Source organism: Panulirus ornatus, chromosome 13 (assembly GCF_036320965.1).
Source record: "Panulirus ornatus isolate Po-2019 chromosome 13, ASM3632096v1, whole genome shotgun sequence".
Taxonomy (NCBI): Eukaryota; Metazoa; Arthropoda; class Malacostraca; order Decapoda; family Palinuridae; genus Panulirus; species Panulirus ornatus.
Window position 1 is genome coordinate 5215063 of NC_092236.1, and position 22481 is coordinate 5237543.

General features: G+C 45.7%; 2 protein-coding genes across 2 annotated transcripts; both read left to right on the plus strand.

Moving 5' to 3' along the window:
• Positions 1 to 3242: 3242 nt before the first annotated feature.
• On the plus strand, positions 3243 to 7422 carry LOC139752687 (oplophorus-luciferin 2-monooxygenase non-catalytic subunit-like). Its single transcript, XM_071668484.1, has 3 exons — positions 3243 to 5459; positions 5692 to 5817; positions 6697 to 7422. The coding sequence occupies exons 1-3, from the start codon at positions 4664 to 4666 to the stop codon at positions 6843 to 6845; spliced, it is 1071 nt and encodes a 356-aa protein (XP_071524585.1). The 5' UTR covers positions 3243 to 4663; the 3' UTR covers positions 6846 to 7422.
• A 3011-nt stretch (positions 7423 to 10433) lies between these two features.
• LOC139752686 (oplophorus-luciferin 2-monooxygenase non-catalytic subunit-like) lies at positions 10434 to 13728 on the plus strand. Its single transcript, XM_071668483.1, has 3 exons — positions 10434 to 11349; positions 12824 to 12958; positions 13295 to 13728. The coding sequence occupies exons 1-3, from the start codon at positions 10449 to 10451 to the stop codon at positions 13429 to 13431; spliced, it is 1173 nt and encodes a 390-aa protein (XP_071524584.1). The 5' UTR covers positions 10434 to 10448; the 3' UTR covers positions 13432 to 13728.
• The last annotated feature ends 8753 nt before the right edge of the window (positions 13729 to 22481 follow it).

The window sequence follows — 22481 nt, forward strand, 5'->3', positions numbered from 1 at the left end:
GTAGTGTAGTGTAGCAAAGTGTAGTGTAGTATAGCACAGTGTACTGTACTGTAGTACACTGCAACAAAGTAGAAGAATGAACATCCAAACAGTACTTCATTTTCTTCTGTGAAATTCTGTTTTTGCTTTATTGCATCAGTGATTGGTCTTCCTCACATGCTTCGTCCTGCTGTTGCCAAAGAGAACGTAGGATGAGGAGAAAACCTTACCATTTTATCCACACTTTAACTATCTAGAAGTGTTAATTACGTAGTTACTACTGGATTATCACGTAACCTCGTCCTAGTTCGAAAGGCCTTATGTTATCTGTGATTTCTCGATGTACTCATACATCCAGTTGCTCCCTGACCTCAGTCGAGAGCTGCTGTGACCCCAGTGTTTCCACGGGTCGTGGCGCCCACACCTACCTTCGGCCGTCCCACCTACAGAGGAGACCTTACCAAGGACATACGACGGAAGATAAGTAAGTGTCATGGATGCTTTTTTTTTTTTTTAATGTTGTGTAACATAGGTTGAAAGTAGAAATCCAAAGTAATAGCGAGACATTAGAGAGTATAGAAAATAGGTTGAAAGTGTGGGGAAAATGGGGCGAGGCAAGCACTCGAAACTGGCGGAAGAAACAACGTTTTAAGAGGCGAGGATGGTGACTGATGCAGATGGCAGACGTACCTTCAGTCAGCCAGGAGGACATGTCATAGTGAAGTAGGTGTTCACGCTAGGTGATAAACCTCGACCCAGAATAGGTATAATGTACTTGACGTAAAGTATCACTCAAGTCGAGAATGTCATGTAAGACATCAAGACACGGAGCTCTGCCTCTGCACTCAGGGCACCACACAGGAGAAATTGTACTTGCGTATCTCGGGGATGTTTGAGGACATTCTTTCGAACACCTCCATGGAAACGCCATTGATGGGGCGGGTCGGAACCAACAGTGTAATCAAAGGAAGATTCGAAGCATACGTTATCATTCCAGCCACAAGGAATGAGGCCGCCCCCCGCCTAAAGCCATTGTCAGTATAGATAAGTGTTCCATCTCATTCTATCCTGTAGAATCCCGTAGAATCCCATGTTCGCTTCACTTCAGCAATGGATGGTTCCTTCTAGTCTTTCTGCTACTTGCTGGTGTTGCCGGAGGGAAGAGGGGAAGAGCTTTCGTAGTGTTCCATCCTGACCTCAGTTCTGTGTCAGTGGAGAAACTCTTGCAGATGACTTTATCACAGGCCAGCAGGCCTTCTGTTATCTTTATATCTTGTGTACTCCTCTGTGCTCTTATCATCTGATTGTCACGAGTAATATAGCCCATTTTGCGGGGGGTTCACTTCTCTATATGGACTTATTTCTTCTCGTTTCTCTTTATGCACTGAACCATTGCTTTCCATCTTTCTACACACCTTCGGTTTCTTGATATAAGTCAGTCTTTTCATCTTGAGGAACATCTTGTTGCATATTTCCTAACTTTCCACTCTCTTCTCTCATCTTGCATTAACATTGCATTAACTTTCCCTCCACTCTCTTCATATTTGTCCTCACTTCCATTTCTTTTTTCTTCTGCTTCACTTGCACTTTGTAATTTTCCACGTTATTCTCAGGTTATCATTCATTTCTTCAGTCCGTCATTCACTGCAGCCTTCACTAGCACCACAACATAACCTTCCCTCCACCACCACACTACCACACCACACCACACCACAGCAGGACGTGTCAGTAGTCAGTATATATTACACATTCATGAGAAAAGTTTTATAGACGAGAAGGTCCGGATGATGGAGTTGTGGAACTCATTTGTGTTGACGTCTGTTGCCCATCTGTCGCTATACAGCCTCCAGTACTGCTAAGTCTGTTGCCCCGTGAGCAGTGTACTGCCTCCATCACTATGGATTTCTGTTACCTATCATAAGCTGTTAGCAGCATACGGACCCCAGCACTCCGGGAGCTGACGACCCAGAGCTGGGGTTATCCCGAAGAAGTATTGTGTACTTAATCATTTCTGGGGAGGTTTTGCACAAGGTTTTGGTGGGGTTTGTTGCACATTTGTTGTGTATACTCACATGGCTGTACGTACTTACGATATACTCACAAAACAGCACCAACGATAGGTATACTCACGTGGCAGTACATGAGTTAGGTGTTCTCACAGAATAGCACTTATGTTAATACACTCGTCAGTACACAGGTTAGTAGTACACACGGTAGGTGTACTCACTGGCAGTGAAAATTGATACCAATGAATTCACACAGCAGCGGACCACCGGGTCCATACGAGGCTGTTTTGATAAAGAGAAAGAGAACAGAAACTAATGGATTACTGTGGTATGACGAGGGAGACAAATCAGACACTTGGAAGAGGAAGACTTGTCAACTTGTTGTCCAGCTCAGCAGGTGCAGATAATGTCTGTCGTCGATAGGAAGGGGCAGTACACGCTAGGCAGTAACGCAGGGCAATATACACGGGACAGTAGTCCGTGGGCAGTACACACTGGGCCGTAAAGGCAAGTGAGAACATGCAGGACAGTACACGCAGGCAGTACACATGGTCGTAAGAGGTAACTGACGACTTGTCAGCTGACGACTTCCCACAGATTCCCCCCCACCACTTACGCATGGGCCTGAGATTGTCTCCGTGGTGTGGTGGATAGTAAAGGCACAGCCCGCCTGGTGTCGGGCACGCGTGGGTTCGAACCCTAGGCGCGGCAGTCAGCCCACACCCAGCCCTATGTGGCAAACAGAACCTCAGGGTTTCCCAACCACTGACGACTGGCAGCGGGAGACTGACGTGACACTACGAACAAACTTGTGATGGTTGGACGCACGGTGCAACGCATGCATTGTGATCAACTCACACTGCAACGCATGCATTTTACGCACACCACAGCGCATGCGTTGTGGTGGACGCATTTTCTCCCCCAGCACTTTCTGGGACAGAAAGTGACAGCAGTATTGCTATATTCTACGTCTTGCGAAACTGATTGCTACACGTGCAGGAAGATGTAATAAAGGAGATAGTTGCACAGACATGAGGCTGTGAGGAATAGATGGTGAGAGAGAGGTTTGTGTGCGAGAGAGAGAGAGAGAGAGAGAGAGAGAGAGAGAGAGAGAGAGAGAGAGAGAGAGAGAGGTTGATGTGCCAGAGAGAGAGATTGGTGTGCGAAAGGCATCAACAGCGTTGTAGTGATAGGATCTGCTAGTGCGACAGGTTCAAAATATGGGCAACCACTGGTTACCATGTTCGACTCTGGGGCGTGATATGTGAGCCACTACAGTAACCGGAGGGAAGTCTTCAGCGTCAACAATGATCATCCAACGAGGAGTTGGCTGGGACGCCAAACACCTCACAACCTTCAAAAGACGTGCTTGGGGGGATGGTCAGAAAGCATCGACTCCTGCATCGCTTACCTTTCTTTAAAGCCATTGTTCCAGAGGCCACCAGTCAGACGACATAACCACTTCATCAACTGAGCTACACACACACACACACACACACACACACACACACACACACACACACACACACACACACACCTGTTCTCATACTATGATGGATGATGAAGTGTGATGTGTTAGTGGTGTGTGTATGATGATGAATGTAAAGATAAGACGCTCTGACCAATTGTATTGTGCGGAAGATGGCCAGCGTCGTGTATTCATACGAGGTATAACTTTGTAAGGTCAGCCAGTCTTATGTCGTTTAGAAGGTCATTGCAGTAACGGCAAGACGAAAAACCTGTTCACGTTTTTAAAACAATTGCTGTTGTGAAATGCTCGCAGAGCCTTAGTCTGATAGGAGCCCTCGTCTTTGGACGGCTCCTTCCTCATGAAGGAAGAAATTGTTCTACTGATATTGTGGTCGCTGGATCCTGGCCACTATCGCCGGGCCACCCCACACATTACCTGTCCCCTGAAGTCTCAGAAAACCGTCTTCTCTCGATCGTTGAGCATCTCAGGAGGGACGACAGGCAAGACGATTTGTTGAGTCATCGGGAGATCGAACATCACTTCAAAGAGCGTGATAACGTTTGCTGCTTAATACAGTGCCACCACAGCCTTGGCACACGTAGACAAACTACATAGTTCCCTGTTCACTGGAAGACACTTCTACATCGTGATACTGTACACGAAATTTCACCATTCCGTACCAAGATATAACCCAAGAGTAAGGAAACCAAAGTTACGCATCCTCACCTCCCCTTTGGCAGTTGAGGTCACGTGGGGGAACAGCCAGCCATACTTCCCCTGGCCAGTAGAGGCTCCCTAGGGAAGAGCCTTACCTTCACTAGGTTAGTGGAGACCATCTGCCGCCGCCAGCAGGGGGCGGGGGCCGTCGACAACAGATATCGGTGGGAATGTCTCTCAGATCACGGTGAGCCAGCCCGGAGGCCGCCATATTCACCCACTTAAATTCCATTTACTCCCCAAGCCCCTGTGCTAGACGGCTCGTGTCGCAGAGACACTGTTTGCCTTTACGATTATACTCGCAGAGCACACACGACAAGGGACGAACTCAGACACGCGATGAAATGGCATTAGAATTATTGGGCAGCAAGCAAGTGGCAGCACCGAGGTCCTCTCTCTATATATATAAACAAGTGCAGAGTTGACCAGCAACTATTTGCAGGTGTGGAGGGCTCGCTTTTCGCCGGTCGTCGTGCGATCCTTGACCACAATGATGCTACCGATTCTGCTGGCCGGCTTCCTGGGCTTCGCCACCGCCAGCCTTCAGCCCCCTCCTGCCGAAAAGTCGGCCTGGCCCTGCCCCGAGCCAAACGACATCTTCCCCTGCACCTGCTCAGAATCCAACCTTCACATTGACTTGGACTGCTCCAACGTCGCTGACGACTACCAGCTTCAGAAAGTCTTTCAAGCAGATTTCCCCTTCCATGTATTCCGATATTTGATCATCGTCAAAAAGACCACAGAGAAGCGAGTTCCCATAACATTACTCGACGAAACGACCTTCTCCAACATCTCGTTCTCAAACATACGAATCAGCCACACCAAACTCAGAGACATTGCTCCGAATACGTTTAACAACTCCTTGACGCGCCTGGAGACACTCCTCGTCACCGACAGTTTCCTCACCACGTTCCCGTTTGACATCCTGATCGACTGTCCCCTGCTGACGGACCTGCGGGTCTTCAAGAACAACATCACCCACATGTCCAACATCCGCTCCAATAGTCTGACGTACCTGCAAGTCTCGCAGAACCCATACCTTCGCTTCGAGGACCAGGCCTTCTACAACGCACCGAGTCTAGAGTACTTGTTGTTGAACGACATAGGACTCCCCCACGTCGCTGCCAATTCCTTCAGCAAGCAGTTACACATGAAATACCTCGACCTGAGCCACAACAGAATTGAAGTTCTCTATACAGACGCGCTAGCCCTGAGGTACAGCCCGATCGAACAAATCAAACTTGATGGCAACCGAATACGCACCGTTCAGAAGGGCGCTATATCAGGTTAGTGTGTTCATTCTGTTTCATTGATTTGTATATTATTGTTCTTGAGTCATGTCCTTAGATCATGAGCCATATAGTCATAAGCCGCTTCATAAAACGGGGTTGAATACGCTTACGCTTGTAGTAAATGGCATAAGGAGAAGGATGGAGTGTTGGCAAACTCATTCTTTTCCGCTTAACCCCAATTAGTGATGAAGTTATATTCTAATCTTATGCTTCCTCTGCCGCCCAGGACTTCAGCAAAGCATAGCCCTCTGGCTTCAGCACAACCTCCTGACGAACCTGACGCAGCAGGTGTGGGAGCCCATATTCCAGTCTGTGGACAACAGCGCAGAAAGCAATCTCATCGTGCTTGATGGTAGGTCACTACTATTGCCTCTGTGTAATTACTCCTCTGTATGGTAAAGGGAAAACACTTCTGACCCTGTCATTCACTTTTTTTTTTCTACCTTCATATCATCTACAACTCTTCTTTGTAAATTCTTAAACCCGAGTGTTTTTATATTATTACCAGTTTGCTCCTGATGAATCTGTGGAAAAGGTTTGGATTCTCCCTTGCCTTGTCCAGGGGAAGGGGTGTTTCTGACCTTCCTCTTTTTATCCAGTTATACTTATACCTTTCTCCCTTATGCCTTTCACATTTTTACATAATGGCTGGCTGCGGTACAGTCTACATCTCTGAGCTCTTTAGCTTTTCCATATCTCTTTCTTTTTCTTCCGTCTGTATTTGAACTCTAGCTCTTCCCCCCCCCCCCCTGTTCCTAGTCCTTCATTGTTACTTTTACATTACGCATCAGTGACCTGTACTGTGTGATTCTCATGGGCCATATCATGTTTATGCCTTATTTACGATAGTTCCTAAGAGTTGATCTAGGCATGTGTGGAGCCAAAGTTTCTTGACATGCCTTTCCAGCTCCTTGCACCAGCACAGTAGTCTTGGCTGACCAATAGCCAAAGCCATCTCAATCTGTTTTCACTCTATTCGTATCAACAAGTTTTAGAGATTGTTGTATAAACATAAACTTATTGAAAATTGACACAGGTTCTGCTGAGCCCAACCCTGAGATGCCTTCGCTGTAGGAAGGGAGGACTAACTCCCTTACGTATATACTTCTCATTTCCTTTTTTCGAAAAAAAAAAAAGAAGAATCCAGATTAGAATTGTGTATCACTGGTTATCGTTTCCTCTCGTGTCAGGTTGGCTATTCAAAGAGTCTAACCCTTTCTTCTCCCTACAGACAACCCGCTCGTCTGCGACTGTAACATCTTGTGGCTGGTGAAAAGGGATTCCTATTTGGACTCTCTGGCTCGAGGAGCTTGGTGCCATAACAGCGACCAGGCGATTCACGAGGTAGATGTGGCTTTCCTTGAAGAAAACTGCATTTGATAAGAAGGAAGGACTTGCGGCACTCCTATGAATTCTCCCTTCCAGAACTCCTTTCCTCCTTCCCTTGTCTCCGTTCCCTCACCGCCTCCTAACCACATCAACCAACCACGCCTTGCTACATCCCTCCCTACCTATATCTACCAGCGGCCTCCATCCAACACTAACGCCCATAGCTCCCAGTGTTCCAAGACACACACACACACACACACACACACACACACACACACACACACACACACACATCCTCTAGGCTAGAGTCATAGACAGCCTTGTTCTGATTCTTAGTTTTACAGCTTTTCCGGGTTATCGAAGCAACAAGAAGACAAATTACCATCGGCACAAATGTGATTTCGCAGCCGCCCCAGCCACACTGCACCTGGCCATGGATGAAGTAGAGATTCGTCAACTCTGTAAAAAAAAAAAAAAATTGTAGAGCTTTAAAGATGAATTGTGAGGATACAGTTCTGGTTTTATTTTTCCTTAGCCATACCATGTGTCTGCAAGTTACTGTGTGAGTCTCTTTACCTCTTTGTTATCTATATAAACTTTGTAAAGAAATAAAAGATATATTTCAAGATCTTGAAATTTGTTCTTTGGATGAATGTGTCCTTCATGGCCAGGTCTTCGACCTATGGTATACCTAAGTTCCCTCAGGGTTACATAATGGATGTTTTTCCTAAGGTTACATAATATGTGTTTTTCTATGGTTACATAATAGGTGTTTTCCATGGTTACATAATAGGTGTTTTCCTAGGTTACGTCATAGGTGTTTTCCTAGATTGCATAGCTATCCAACTGCTGTCACAGAACGAAAACCCCGAACTAAGCCTAAGGATCATATTGCGGCATTTCACAAGGACAAAGATGAAAATGTTCTCGGTATTGTTGACACAATGAGAGCAACCATGATGATTCTTGACCGTGGGATGCGAGAGAGTAAGACGGCAAGGATGATACCTCGGAAATCATCGTTGATCCGCTGGATCTCGATCATTCTCCAGAACACTTCGCAACTCTGATGCAGGGGAGGGGGGTGGGGGTGTCACCTCTCTCATCCCGCACAGAGCCAGTGACGCACGCGTGTATATTCCCGCTCTGTCAGAGCCGGATCTCAGAGCCAGTGACGCACGCGTGTATATTCCCGCTCTCTCAGAGCCTGACTTTGGGCTTTTCAGACGTGCGTCTAAGGTCATTGCTGTTTCCGTCCAACAGAGGATTCCAACGTTCTCCAGCTCCTTCATCACCTCCGGCCGGCCGTGACCTACCTGAAGGAGAATCACTTGTGAGGTTCAGGTGTCGCGCGTCTGTGTACTGACGTCGGGTTTAGGGAAGTTTATCCTTCATAGTCTCAGCTGCTCTTACCCTTCGAAATACAGACGTGGACCTAATTCTTCCAGTTTATCTGCCATCAAATCAAAGGTTGGGTCTTGACCCATCGCGGAGACGAGCCGTGTGATGCATCTGCAGAAAGGCAAGGACGCCCGCTTCCGTGTGGAGGGGGTTCTTCCCAACCTTAGATTAACGCCTTTTCCAGATGCGTCACCCAATCGGCCATCTTGAATACATGACACAAATTGACCCCATTCTGGATTCAGGTGTTTCTCCATCATCCGTCCTCTGTTAAAGAGATGGAGGGGTGGCGGGTAACCGCCAGGTAAACACACACACACACTATGCCAGGGGGTCACTGACCCTTCAAAGGAACTCATTAACAAATCCATGAATCCTTAATCCTACATAGTAATGACAATAGCAACCTAACTAAGGAGACCCGACCGCGAATGCCGTACTGGAGACACATGACGAGAGTCAGACTCTGGAAGGGAGGGACCCAGAGGATGACATCATGCCTAACGTGTGTATACGTGGTGTGAGAGGGAACGTGAAGGAGGCAAACGACTAGTTTGGTCGTTTGCAAGACTGCCTTCAGGTGCACAGACACAGTGATACGTCTGGGAAGATATGAACGACTTCTCTGCCGCCTCAGCCAGGGTGGGCCACAGCAGTCTGACCTACTCTCGCCCTAAGATGCCACATAGAGCTGCTGGGATGGATGGGAAAGAATACAGCAAGAATGGTACCGGGAACTGAAGTGAATACATAATGAAGAGTGATAAGGAAGCCCCCCAGGCTGCATCCCTTCGAACAGAGGATTTGATAATAACTAATAATTTCCCAAAGGAACGCAATGATGTTAACGTACAATGGTTCTTGACTGTATCATTCAAGTTGGAAGAAACTCCGCACGCTGGTGGACGCGACAGGAAGCAACGTAAGGAAAGTTTCAAAAGGGAATTGAGGAAAAATTTCTTCAGCAACACAGCAGCAGCAGCGCGCGTATGGAACAAGATGAGGGGAAGAGGGAACAAATGCGAGGAGCAATGAACAATTCAGAAGTCTTTTGAGCGAAGCTTGAAAACGAAAGGCAAAGACCCCCCCCCCCCCCCCCTTCCATTTGATAACCTCCTCCCCAAGTGTACAAAAGAGGTAACCACACACGGAAGCAACCAGCCACCGATAGACAAGCATGTGTACTATCAACCAGTCAAATCCGGTTTGAATTAGAGCATACAGAACACTGAAGTTGACTTAGTTGGGTCAAGTTACATCATATATATATATATATATATATATATATATATATATATATATATATATATATATATATATAATATGGAAAAGAAAAGTACCCAACTGTTCCCTGCGTGTCATAGAAGGCGGTAGAAGGGGTGGTGAAGGAAGAGGGTTGGGTATCTTCCCCTCTTCTTTTATCACTTTCTGAAAGCAGGATCAGAAGAAGGAGCAAAGCGAGGACTTTAAACTCAAAGGCTCACTCCCTGATATACCACGTTGATTATACATCCACCAGTTCGTAGTCGATGTTAAGTATATTTGATAATACACAGATTAATATTTCTGCTCTTGAATATCTACTTTAACGCCGTGTTTTCATGGGAAACCTCGCAGGATCACCTTATTGTCAGCACGCAACGCGAAATGCCATCACATAGACATCATTAATGAACAGAGGAGACCACAGCGAGCGACGTGAGGCTGGAGAACATAGGTGTGATCGCCCGAGGCGCCTGGCTGGTAGTGCCTCCATTCAAGCATATGTATGCAGGTCGTTCTCTCGCCTGTGCCACATGCATGACGAGTGTGTGTGTGTGTATGGCTTTAAAGTCATCCCCAACACCTGATGGAAGTGTTAAGGATTTCCGGTCGGTGGGTGTAGCTTGACGATGACAGCAGTAATGACCCAGTGGGTCGAAAGACCAACCAACCAACCAACCAAGCAACCAACCAACCAGCTTGGGGAAGAAGTAGTTGATGGTTTGCAGGCCAGCGGGGATGAATGGGTTGCTAGGCCGTAGGTACCGGTGAGAACCAGAGGGCCAGCCTCCACTTGAACCCCCCTGGCATGATTACCATACTCTCTCTTTTATTGACTTACCCTCACCTTACAAGGGAGTGAAGTGAATGTCACAAATACCAGAAGCATCTTTTACCTTTATGATCATCCTTGTAATATGTGCACGATGAGGTGACCTGGTTAGAGACACATTGGACGAAATAATTTCTGGGCGACGAGTTTCTGGCAACATGGTCCTCCCATATATGAACAAGATCAGAGGAGAGAAGGAACTATCTATGGGTCACGGCGCACCGCTGACGGCTTGTTCCCCCCAGCCAACCATGTTGTCCATCATGGTCTCCAAACTGCTGCTGCTATTCCTGGCCGCCCATTTGGCCATCGCTGCCGCCAGCCCTGAGCAATTTGAGAGCTCCTGGCCCTGCCCTGAACCCGATGACATCCGTCCCTGTGTCTGCGTCGAGAGAAACGCTCATATCGACTTAGACTGTTCCGGCGTGACGGATGACGACGAACTGCAAAACTCTCTCCAAGCGTACTTCCCTTTCCATAGATTCCGCAACTTCACGATAAAGGGAAATGGCCCAGACGAACTGGTGCCTGTCACTAAGCTTGACAAAAGTATGTTGGGTGTCCTGTCCTTTATGATGGTCGAAATCGTCTACACAAACATAACAGACATTGCTGCTGATACTTTCGAAAATTCACTGTCCAGGTTAGAGTCTCTAACCATCACAGACAACTTCATCAGTTTGTTCCCGTTCGATATGTTGATAGACTGTCCTCATCTATCTAAACTTTTCCTCGAGAACAACAATATTATCCACATGTCAAACATTTACTCCGACAGTTTAAATAGCCTTCAGGTCTCCTACAACCCTGGCCTCCTCTTTGAGACGCAGGTCTTCTACGGGGCTCCGAATCTCGAGTACTTATATTTAGACAACATCGAACTCGCTCACGTTGCCGCGGACACCTTCATCATGCAGACGAACTTGAAGTATCTCGACCTAAGTCATAACAACATTGAAGTTCTCTATGAAGACTCCCTTGCCTTCAACAACACCGGTGTCAAGGAAATAAAACTGGAGGGAAACAGCATACACACAGTCGAACAAGATGCCATATCCGGTGAGTACCTCTCAACAGTCCTGGTCTTCTTAGTAATATAGAATCATGACTCTGTGATGGCCTGGCCTTTGACCAGGGTCAGGTTAGGTTAAAGGCCAAACCATGGCACCCAAGGGTCGTACCGTAGCACCCAAGGGTCGTACCATCGCACCCAAGGGTCTTACCATCGTTTCCAAGGGTCGTACCGTCGTGTCCAAGGGGCGTACCGGCGTGTCCAAGGGTCGTACCGGCGTGTCCAAGGGTCGTACCGTCGCCCTCGATTGTCGTATGATCATGATCAAGGGCTTGGTGATGATGCAGTGCAACAGATTACTCATCTACAATGACGATGTGCTGACCTGTATTGACAGCTGACACTCCGCAGTTCTGTACTGACAGCTGACAGTGTGTTGAATTACAACGACGGCTGACATTGTGCTGATGTACACTGACGGCTGACGTGATTAAATCTAAATTCGTCGATGTCATTAAGATCGCCTCTTCATAAGAACGTAAAGCAGTGCTCAGCAACATATAACAATGTTACGTCCGTAGCTGAAGATGTGAATTACAGAACAAAAAGCAAAACTTACCCGTCACAGTGTCCTAAACATATCAAATATGTTCTTTTCTTCTGGATACCAAAGATTATTACATAAAACCTGGAACGAATGCAAAGAAGTGACACAAAACTAATTCCATTCACGGAAAAATTTTGATTAGAATTAAGATTAGAATTTTAAATGTTCTTTGAAATATTAGAAAGTAAAAAAAAAAAAAAAAAAAGGCAGAAGCCAAGGACATCCACTGTAAATACTCAAAGTACGAAGTAATGATTATAACCACAAGTGATTGTATAAACTTAAAGTGAAGGACATGTGATACACACGTTGGCCAAAGATTCTTCGGCATTAGGGTTCTAGAGCACTGGAATAAAGTACCGTAAGACATTGACAAATCCAACTTTATGAATACATTTGAAACACATCTAAACAAATACTTTGACGGAATCATTAATCGGCGACTGAGGAAGAAGGTACGGGCTGATGTGAACATGTTCAAGAAAGTCGACATAACATACGCGTATTGCAGCTTCTTTTCTCTTTACAGATTAGCAGCTAAACCCTCTCCTCACCAGAGGATCCTGCAGCTGTCATCTTCGTTAGAGTTAAGCTTCTTCTATTTACCCCGACTTTTAAAGTTTCCACGGCAGTCTGTTCTTCCTGTGATAAATGGTGATCATTACTATTTTCCTGCTGGCTGATGTGCCGAAGGGAATGGTGGGTTGGGAGGGGCCTTCTCTCTCTCTCTCTCTCTCTCTCTCTCTCTCTCTCTCTCTCTCTCTCTCTCTCTCTCTCTCTCTCTCTCTCTCTCTCTCTCTCTCTCTCTCAACCTTATCCACCCTCCCTCTTCCTCACGCTCGCTTTCCCTCCCTCACCCTCCCCTCCCGTCAACATGGATTGACAGTTCTAACCTCTGCTCCCCGGCCTGGCAGGGCTGAACCCCGGGATGTCACTGTGGCTGCAGCACAACCTGCTGACGGACGTGCCGCAGGAGGTGTGGGAGCCGGTCCTCATGACCCTGGACGGTTCTGCTGACGATAGCCCCAACGGTGCAGTGTTTTTACATGGTAAGGACGACTGGTTCACCCGTGGGTGGTGATGGGGTGTGTGTGGGTTAAGTCTAAAAGGCAGAACGCACTGACTGCAAGTCTCAGTCTTAAAAGCAAAGTTTCTGGGTAGTTAATCGTAACATTTAAACGATTGGAAGAGAAAGTATTCATGAATAACAGTTATGAGATTTTGCTTGACTGTCAGGTCTCCAGTGGAAGTCTATATACTTGATGATACTAAAGCAGCAAGTAGTTGAATATCCAGAGTCGTATTATCCCACAGGAGAGTTTGTCTGCTTCATCGACTCTGTCTCTCTCTGTCTTCACTTCTCTGCCTCTCTTCCCCCTTGCCAGACAACCCCATCAGGTGTGAGTGCAACATCTTATGGATGCTGGAGACCTACATGGACATAGTAGAGGAAGGAGCCACCTGTGATGACGGTCAGCTGCTGACTGCCATTGATGTCGGGTTCCTTGAGGTTAATTGTTGAGGCACAGTGGGTGTGTGGGGTCTTTTCTGGACCTCTGGGAACCGTGTGTCTTAACGTAACCGACCACCCGCCCACCCATCCTCCGCCCACCCGTACTCACCCACCACGCCCACCCACCACCAGCTACCCGCTACCCTTCATCCTACACCCTGGATCCACAGAAGAAAACTTTGCCAGTCAAGACTTAACTTAGTAACCAGTGGGAAAATATGTCGTGTTGAGTCTCTCTTAAAAAGAAAGGCAACTCGCCAACCCCTCAGGAATGTTTGTTGTTTTAAGATAAAGTTCATGAAAACACTTTTGTTTTATTTCACCCTCGCGCAGAAAGCTTTTAACTAGAGCCAAGTTTTGCTTCTGTACAGGAAGAAGATTGTCCCGCTCGAGCAGGCAAGTCCCACCCTGAATATAAACCTTTCCTCAGACTCTCAAAGGATTTACCTTTTTATAGGATCTCAGGTCAGACATTTGGCTTGAAGGAAAAATTATGCAGTTCACAAGAAAACACCGGAAATTATGAGTAAAAATCCGGATATGACAGGAAAACGGCAACACCCGCCCGAGGCACCTTTGGGTCCTTAGACCGCCATCAGGAGGTAGGGGGAGGCTTCCCCACACGCAAGGATAGCTAGAAGATCCTTCCATCAGGGGGTCGGGGAAAGGTTTCCCCACACGCAAGGCTAGCCAGAAGATCCTTCCATCAGGGGGTCGAGGAAAGGTTTCCCCACACGCAAGGCTAGCCAGAAGATCCTTCCATCAGGGGGTAGGTGGAAGTTTCCCCTCACGCAAGGATAGCCAGAAGATCCTTCACTTCGGACAGAGCGGCGAAGGACCCATCGAGAGGCTGAAGCAATAAAACCCACGACCGAAAAATAGAGAGGACGTTCGCTATTACTGGAGTCCGACTAGGTGGTCAGCTGGAGGAGAAGAACCGTGTCTTTATGACGTGGCAATAGTCACGCCTCTCACGATCATTGGTAATGTCAAGGGAATATTTGTCGTCATGAGTTGTATCACCAAACTTTGATGAGATGGTGACCTTTGTGGTGACCTTTGTGGTGACCTCTGCAAACACTTTGGACATTTGGAATATTACTTTCCGTAAAGTGTAATGGAACATCGCTAGGATACCAAAACTCATGGTAACGTGTTATAACTCTCATGATGATATAACATAGCATAACTCCTATGATGATACGGCATAACTCTCATGATGAGATGCTATGCTATAACTCACATAACAGAATAAGAATGCTCTAGTGTGAGACAGAGGTTTGTTAGTGTGATCTTAGTAATATCACAAACGAGTGTGATTTTTAGTATCCCTCAGACACACACAGGTAAACAGTTACCTTTGTAAACTCATAAGAACTGGGCTACTGGTTTACTCCATCACCCAAGGTAATCCACAAACAGCAGACTTAATGTAATCGAGGCAGTATACGTTTAATTATGGTCACATGGAAAGTTTAAAAGTATGGTTATCCATCATTGATGACATGGGGTCATGTGACATACTGCATCATACATAGTCACATGAGTCATGTGATATGCTATCGGGGAATTATGCTAGGTATGTGAAGCTAATTTCTTGAATATCATTATCATCGAAATTGTATGGTCACCCCACTGATGTTGCCCAGTAGGATTGCCAGCCTTATCGCCAACATATGTCAATGTCCCTGTGAGTCATATACATGTCTGAATCCTATTGGCTGTTGCTCGCTCTCATTCATGACGTCACTGGATGCTTGTCCCCGCTAGTTCTAAGAGTCAACTAGTACAGCAGATGGGTTCCCACACCAGGTAGGATATGGCAGAATCCCAGGACACCAGGACCCAGCAGGAGTCCAGGACACCAGAATCCTCCTGAGGGGCGCTCTTGGACTTTACGTTGATACTCTGCAAGTTCTTAGATATATCTTGCGCAGCATTAAGTATGTTTTAAGAAATATCATTGCATACTTGAATCAAGAGGGTCAATGACGGAACTTGCTTGTTAGAGTGAACTTTGTGAGCCCAGATAAACGAAGCTAGGAGACTCTGCACTCAAGTAACCTTCCTGATTGACGAAGACTCTTCACTCATCAGTACCCATAAATGTCAACAAAACCCCATCTCATCCATCGTTCACAGCTTCCAGCACAGTCTAATCTTCATCTTCAAGGTTGTAGTGAAGGACAAGAGACCCCGTTCCCCTTCCCTTCCGCAGGGGCGACCTAGCTATTGTAAGATGGTGTCGTATTCAAATGTCTTGTCTTTGATCCGGCGCCAAGTTCTCCAAAGTTAATGGTAACATCCGGCCAAGTTAGTGTGATGCACCTGCACTTCCGTTCCATTCCTCCTGCTCCAGGTTCTCCTCCTCTTCCAGTCTTCCCTGTGTGCATCAGTGTTCACATGACCTGCGCTGTGACAGAAATGTCTGGAATTACTCTTCCGTCACATCCCTTTTCCACTGTTCCCCTTGTCGCACTTCCCTCCCTTACTGCATTAAGAAAGTTACAGCTTTAGAACATAACTGCAGTAAATGCTGCCTGAGTCAAAACTTCACCAAGTCCTCGTCTGTGGCAGTCAAAGCTTCCACGAAAAAGCCTCCTGTGTAGCAGCCAAACCGCATCCAAAACACTTCCCTACAGCAGCCAAAAAAAGAGAATCCACTCATCTCTAAGAACTTCAACTCCACGTAAAACCCTCGTGTGTAGCCATCAAACACCATCCAATCATCTCGAGCATCCCGCACGTATCCCAGGGAAGGACAGTGTCTGTCGCATTGAAACCAAACCTGATATGATGATGAAACAGAGACGAAACATATGAAGAGACTTGAGTTTCCCCAGCTTCTCAAGTCACCATAAACTCAGGTCAGACCACAGGTCTTTAGTTCAGTGAAAATGCGAAAGAAAACATTGTTATTTTCGTAATTATCTGACTGTATTAGAATCCGTCTGGCGTAAGTAATGATGTTTTCAATATTTTCATGACAAAAGTGCTCTGGTTTAGACAAGGTCTTTCACATTTTTTCGCCTCAAGAAATAACCTCCTGTACGGTTTACTCTCTAAACTTTCAGTCCTGAAATTTCTGCCAAGTATTCCTGGGGCAAAGTATTCTCATTCATTTCCAAGTTTATATTTCCCGCCGGTGCATGACGCGTGGCACGCATATATTAGCCAGAAGTTCATGTGAAAATTCCTTACTGGCAACTGAATAAAAAACAGACGCTTGCTAGAATATACTTAACTCCTTGAGCAAAGCGACGGTACGCCCTTAAGCATGAACAACAACCCCTTGAGCACGGCGACGGTACGCCCTTAAGCATGAACTACTACCCCTTGATCACGACTGTGTACACCCTTAAGCACCAACTACAACCTTAAAGCACGACGTTATGTCCTTTGAGACGACTGCACAACCCTTGTACAACAAACCTTCCAGTGCTCTCAAACATATGGTGAGCATTTCTCTGTGTCTGCCGCCCTCACCAGGAACCATCAGAAGGCGAAGCGCAATTTTGATGTCAAACCCCGAACGAATTTTCATGAGCACCTTCTTGTGCAATATCTCCCAACTCGTATGCAAAGTCAACGCTCTGTGTTTAGTTTGCTTATATACTGCTAATTGAATTGCAGTAATTAGTGACAATACGTGTTCTGGAGGTAAAAGAAATCCAATGAGTTGATGAATTTTTTTACAACAAAAAATGAATATTACCGGACTTCTCATGAGTGAGGTTACAACGCGAGTGAAAAGACACCTTTTTGGCTAGAGTGTATCACTGGGAGTACAGTCTCGTCAGAGAAATGCTCACCCTAGTGTAGATAGAAGTTTAAGTGCACGCAGACATGAGGACAGACACACAGTTGAAATAACAGACATCTAGACACTGACAGACACGTCCTGAACTGACTTCAATATACATATATTCTCATCGTAACTCGTGGCAAGTAACAAGCTCTTATCGCTCTAACTCCAGGCAAGTAAAGAGTTCTTATCGTCTTAAAAAGGCACAAAAACTCTATGTGAGTGAGTTTATAAACCCACTTGTCATTAACATTTCCTGGATTATCAACCATGATTGAAGAGACATGTTTTAGTGCTCCTCCCATCACGACTTGGAACAATCTGTCATTAATTATGGCATCCATTCAAAAAAATGCTTTGCTGCGAAGGATCGATCTTAAAGGAATGTATTCCTTCATGTTGCAAACGGACCTAAACCAAATGTGCTCAGAAATTAACAACTTCAGGCGTTTTTGAAGAATTCAGAAATCACATCGGAATGGTAAAGTATGTTACTACTCCGACAAGGACATGTAAATACGATAATAGATTGTACGAACCGAATATACTCTGTCACAATTCTCGTCATTACTTTAGTGAGGTGTTTTTAAAGGAAAATCTTACCATCGTTTTGAAACGATAATACTTCAAGAAGAGACAACAGCACCAAAACAGTAGGAAAGCCATGGCAGAAGGTGCGGCATAACCCTATCTTCTTTCTTCCTCATGAATCCTGATGTTCATGAGAACACGGGTTCGAGGTTTATTTGCCCACCTCCACCCTGGGGCCCAGCAGCTGGAGCTAAGGTCGGCTATGCTCGTAATCTCCCGGATTCGACAGTGAGGCTCGGCAAGATAAGCACCCGCGTTGCCAGATGGCCCAGGTCTCAGTCGGCGTCCACAGAAGATAGCGGATTGTGATAACAGCTCCGCCTGTTATCTCCAGGATCTGGCACTACACGTACGTTCAGGGATGAATTCTATTTCAAAATACTTAACCGAAAAAGCCATTCATATTGAGCGAGGTAGCTTTAGAAACGAATGAACAAAGTCAGGATCTGTGCACATCCAAAACTAGAGTCCACATCCAAGCCCACAGACCGTTTCAGGGTTTGGCTTGACCGCCTTGTGTTCCATGGTTCAGCCCGCTGACAGCAAGTCACCCCCCGATATACCCTATCGATCCATTTCATTCTATCCTATGCACGCCTCTCGCCCTCTTGAATACCTAAGCCCAGATACCCAAAAGCTTCCTTGATTCCACTCTTCCATCCCCTTCTCTTCCTCTTCCTCCTCCTCCTCCTCCTTGTTCCCTCCATTTTTGACGTAGATACGCTTAGTCTGGTTTCCCTCACCTGCCCCATACGTCCGAACTCTTCCAGCACTACCTGAACAGATCTCTCGATCATAACAGCCCTTACCACACTATTTCCCTCTCTTATACCGCCAATCCTCACACAGTCAACCAGACACACCACATATCGTCCTTAGGCACTCTACCTCCTGCACCTCCACTTTCTTCTTTTCTCGTAAACATTCAAGTTGTGAGACTCGCGCCCATTCAACGCTGTTGCGATTATTGTCTATTTCCACACGTTCACTGATGCATCCATGACCTTAGCCCCATCCCCCAGCCTATGATTCACTTCAACTACGGTGTACCATTTGCTGCCACATGCACCCCCAGGTACCTTAAAGCACTCACCTTTCTCCAAGTTTTCCTTATTCAAGGTCACTATCAAACCAGCATCCTGTTTCACCCCGGCTGCATGCATCTCATTACCTTAGTTTTGTTCACATTTACTCTTGACTTTTTCCTTATCTGACACTCTCCCACATTCTGTCACCAGAGCCTGGGGCGCGGGAGGGTCTCTCTGACGTGTGTGCCAGCAGAAGTGTGTCATCTGCAAACAGCAATTGATTAACTGTCCACTCCGTCCCCATCTTACCGTCTCCGGCATACCGTCGACCCGACCTAACCCTTGAAGTCACCTCTCTCACCCCCCCCCCCCCCCTCCATAACTTGCTAGAATAACCATGGTGACGCCTCACGTCCTTGACGAAGATCCACTTTCACCAGAAATTACCGTGCCCCTTCCTCCTACGTGCCTGCAAGCATGCCTCAGTGGTGAGATTTCACTACATTAAGTAACTTTCCATTTGCTCCGTGTGTTTGTAACATCCTCCGAAAGACCTCTCCCTCAACCAGCTCATACGCCTTCTTCAAATCCATACATGCCACATACATTTCGTTTTCTTTCTCTAGATATTTCGCACACAGATTCTTCAAAGAAAACATGCAGTCAACATATTCTCCACCTGTACCCGAAGCCATGTTACTCCTCCCGCCACAAATGATTTCTTGTGTTCACACATGTCTTCTCTCTGTGCTCAAAAGTTTCTTATATTTCGGAGGTTCCAGGTTATACGCACTCTGGCTTCGAGATCTCTGTTGGGAAGGAGTATAGTGTGCTTTTGTTGATTGTTATTCCAAATGGTGTCTTTTAAACGGACGAGCCCCTTGCCTCATTCCTCGTACAGTGACGCCTATAGTGCTGAGCGAAGCCGTCTGTCAGGCAAGAAGTTGACAAGCTGTTTATCAACAGTCGTGCGCGATCAACCTCGCAACTGTTTCGAAGTACCTTACGATAGTTTCGAAGTAACTAACTACTACAGCTGGGTCTTGTCTTGACTCGACCTTTTACGTCATTAACAAAAGAATAACGCCAAGACAACACGGCCGAGGTGCTCCCACACACACACACCCACACAGTTCATAGTGAAGCAAAGTGGCAGACGATGTCATGCGAGGCCATGTCAAGGTCTCTGGAGACGATGATGAAGGATTTGTAGTTTCTGAACCAAATGCGGACAATATAGTGCGTTTCTAAATATTCTGCTGGACATGGCAGTGAATTTTCTAAATCACTTACTCAAAGGGACTTGAATAGTATTTCGCATTTGCTAATCTGCTGTTCGAAAATGTAAGAAAGGCTTCGAAAAATGTCCGAGTGTATTTCAACGTGTGGGTGATTCATTGCGTTCAGACCGGTTGACGAGACTTTCCGCCTGAACTTGTGACGAGAGGTGAACTCAGGGCCAACATGGTGTTATATGACTTACTCGTGAGGCAGACACTGCTGAGGTGAGGGATTTTTTTTTCTGTCTTTTGTGTGTGTTTTTTCTGTGTTGAAATGATCTAGTGTCATTGTACGTACGATCTGAGTAGTGTAGTTGACTGTAGGTGCAGTATATGACTGGAGGACGAACCTGACGTACAAGCTTGGCCGAGTTTTCTGCCAGAGCGTTGGCCAGAATCGCTCCTAGTCGTGTTGAAAATGGCGGCTTGTTGGTAAGGGACGGATGACGCTACAGACGAGCACAAGATACGCTCTAAATGGATATAGCATTTGTTGTGTCCCTGTCTCGTTCCATGATACATGTAGGCGATCGTTAAGCTGTTAAGTTCGTTATCTTTTAAGATTTATTACAAGTGATCGTTTCAAACTTTTGTAACGTAGAACCAGCAGTTAGACGATACACGTTAGAGATATCTGCATCTATGAAGAGTTTAGGGCTATGCTGTGAACAGATTTGTATATGTGCCAGGCAGTTACTATAGTGAGATTGTTAGCAGTTTGTAAAGTGTTAATCATGGTAATGACTGTTCTAATTAGTAATAATTAGTCAACACCAAACTGACTTCTGGGATTCATGACTTGTACTTTTTTCTGTTTATATACTTTGTTGTATTCCTCGAGAAGAGATAAGTATGATGCAAATTAGTCATGTTGAACTGATATTCTCATCCTCCTCCTCCCAAGATGTATTAATAATTAGCATTTTCTAAATACTACGTAGATTCCCTCTCGTAATGTTCCAGATTTAGCCGTACGCTCAAGCGTGGAGACACCAGGTAGGTAATGATCTCTGGTTTCCACGAAGTTAAGCAGACGCTGAACTGTTGTTGTCACTGGTTGGTAGACCCTCCCGCTCTTGTGGCCAGAGAACCATCAGTGTACCAGTGGTCTGAGGTTGAGGGCCGTGTCAATCTGTGTACTTCACGTACTACGTTTAGTCTTTGATTCTTTTCTTTTGGACTTTATCAACATAGTAACTCGTTGTGGAGGATCAGTCCCCCAAAGACAGCTTCTTCTGTTTCGTCCTCATCATTCCTTGGTGATGTTTGTCTGATTATGCAGGAAATTCGTGAGTCGGTGGAGGCGATTGCTCTCTTCTTTTCCATAACGATCAAGTTCATTTTATCAGGACTTGTGTAGCAAGAGGCTGATAATATATATTGAGGGTACAATGGTCGTTTAACGTAGGCAGTGAGAAGTACACTCAGCTTGTGGATCCTCTTCTTGAAGATATGGGAAGCCACAATTCAGGGAGCAATCGAAAAGAATTGTCGTTGGTTTCCCTTGGTATGTGCGTGCGTGCTTGCTTCTGTGAGTGTCTAGTGTCTGCATATCTTTTTTTTTTTTCTTTCTGATTGCATGAATGACTGACAGACTGACTGACTTGCCTGCATAGGCTTGGTAGTTGGAACTTCATGTTCTTGTCTGACAAGATTCTTTTATTACGTCGCTTGCAGTAACAGTATTATGAATACATTGTATACATGTGGAGTGTTGCACCTTTTCTACATCAACAGACCCTCAGGTGGATGAAAAAAAAAAACTGTTAGCATTCATCACTCACGTACTGGTTGCCCAGCAGAGGTATTTACTAGGAGATTCTTTTGATAGTTGAGAAGACGAAGGTGCAGGAGATACGAGGAGCAATTAATGTTCATTTTTGTGTTCATTCGCAGGAGAGGAAATTCCTGCAAGTTTTTGTATCTTAAGAAGCTCAAGACTTCAGTACGTTTAGAAAGTTGTATGATAGTAGAGAAGGTTAGAGGTGGGGACTCGCACTCTTTTTAGAGCTTTTTCCCTCCTGTTCAAATGGCATATTAGGTTATTACAGATGAATGAACTGTGAATGTTTGTATTGTATTGTGTCTCGAAAGGCAATCAATCGCAAAGTATTCATTGCAAAAATCTACCGTTGACGCTGGTAATTTTAATGGAAGGAGTTAATGAAACTGAAGATTTCGGATAGATATTCTTAACCTGATTTCAAGACTGGTATTGTATGCTTTATATACTTAATAAATCATCTTGTTAGACTGGTTGGTTAGTTACCATGGCTTTTAGGCCTACTGACTGTCAGGGTCGTTAAAGCAGTCAACATAAAGTTATAACATAATACAAACAAATAAACAAAGTTA

Excerpts from the sequence above, each read along its gene's own strand:
- LOC139752687 (XM_071668484.1), top strand. The coding sequence starts at position 4,664 with ATGATGCTACCGATTCTGCTGGCCGGCTTCCTGGGCTTCGCCACCGCC. Across the intron at positions 5,460-5,691 it reads TCAGAAGGGCGCTATATCAG|GACTTCAGCAAAGCATAGCC; the intron begins GTTAGTGTGTTC and ends TCTGCCGCCCAG. Across the intron at positions 5,818-6,696 it reads CAATCTCATCGTGCTTGATG|ACAACCCGCTCGTCTGCGAC; the intron begins GTAGGTCACTAC and ends TTCTCCCTACAG.
- LOC139752686 (XM_071668483.1), top strand. The coding sequence starts at position 10,449 with ATGGTCCTCCCATATATGAACAAGATCAGAGGAGAGAAGGAACTATCT. Across the intron at positions 11,350-12,823 it reads CGAACAAGATGCCATATCCG|GGCTGAACCCCGGGATGTCA; the intron begins GTGAGTACCTCT and ends CCGGCCTGGCAG. Across the intron at positions 12,959-13,294 it reads CGGTGCAGTGTTTTTACATG|ACAACCCCATCAGGTGTGAG; the intron begins GTAAGGACGACT and ends CCCCCTTGCCAG.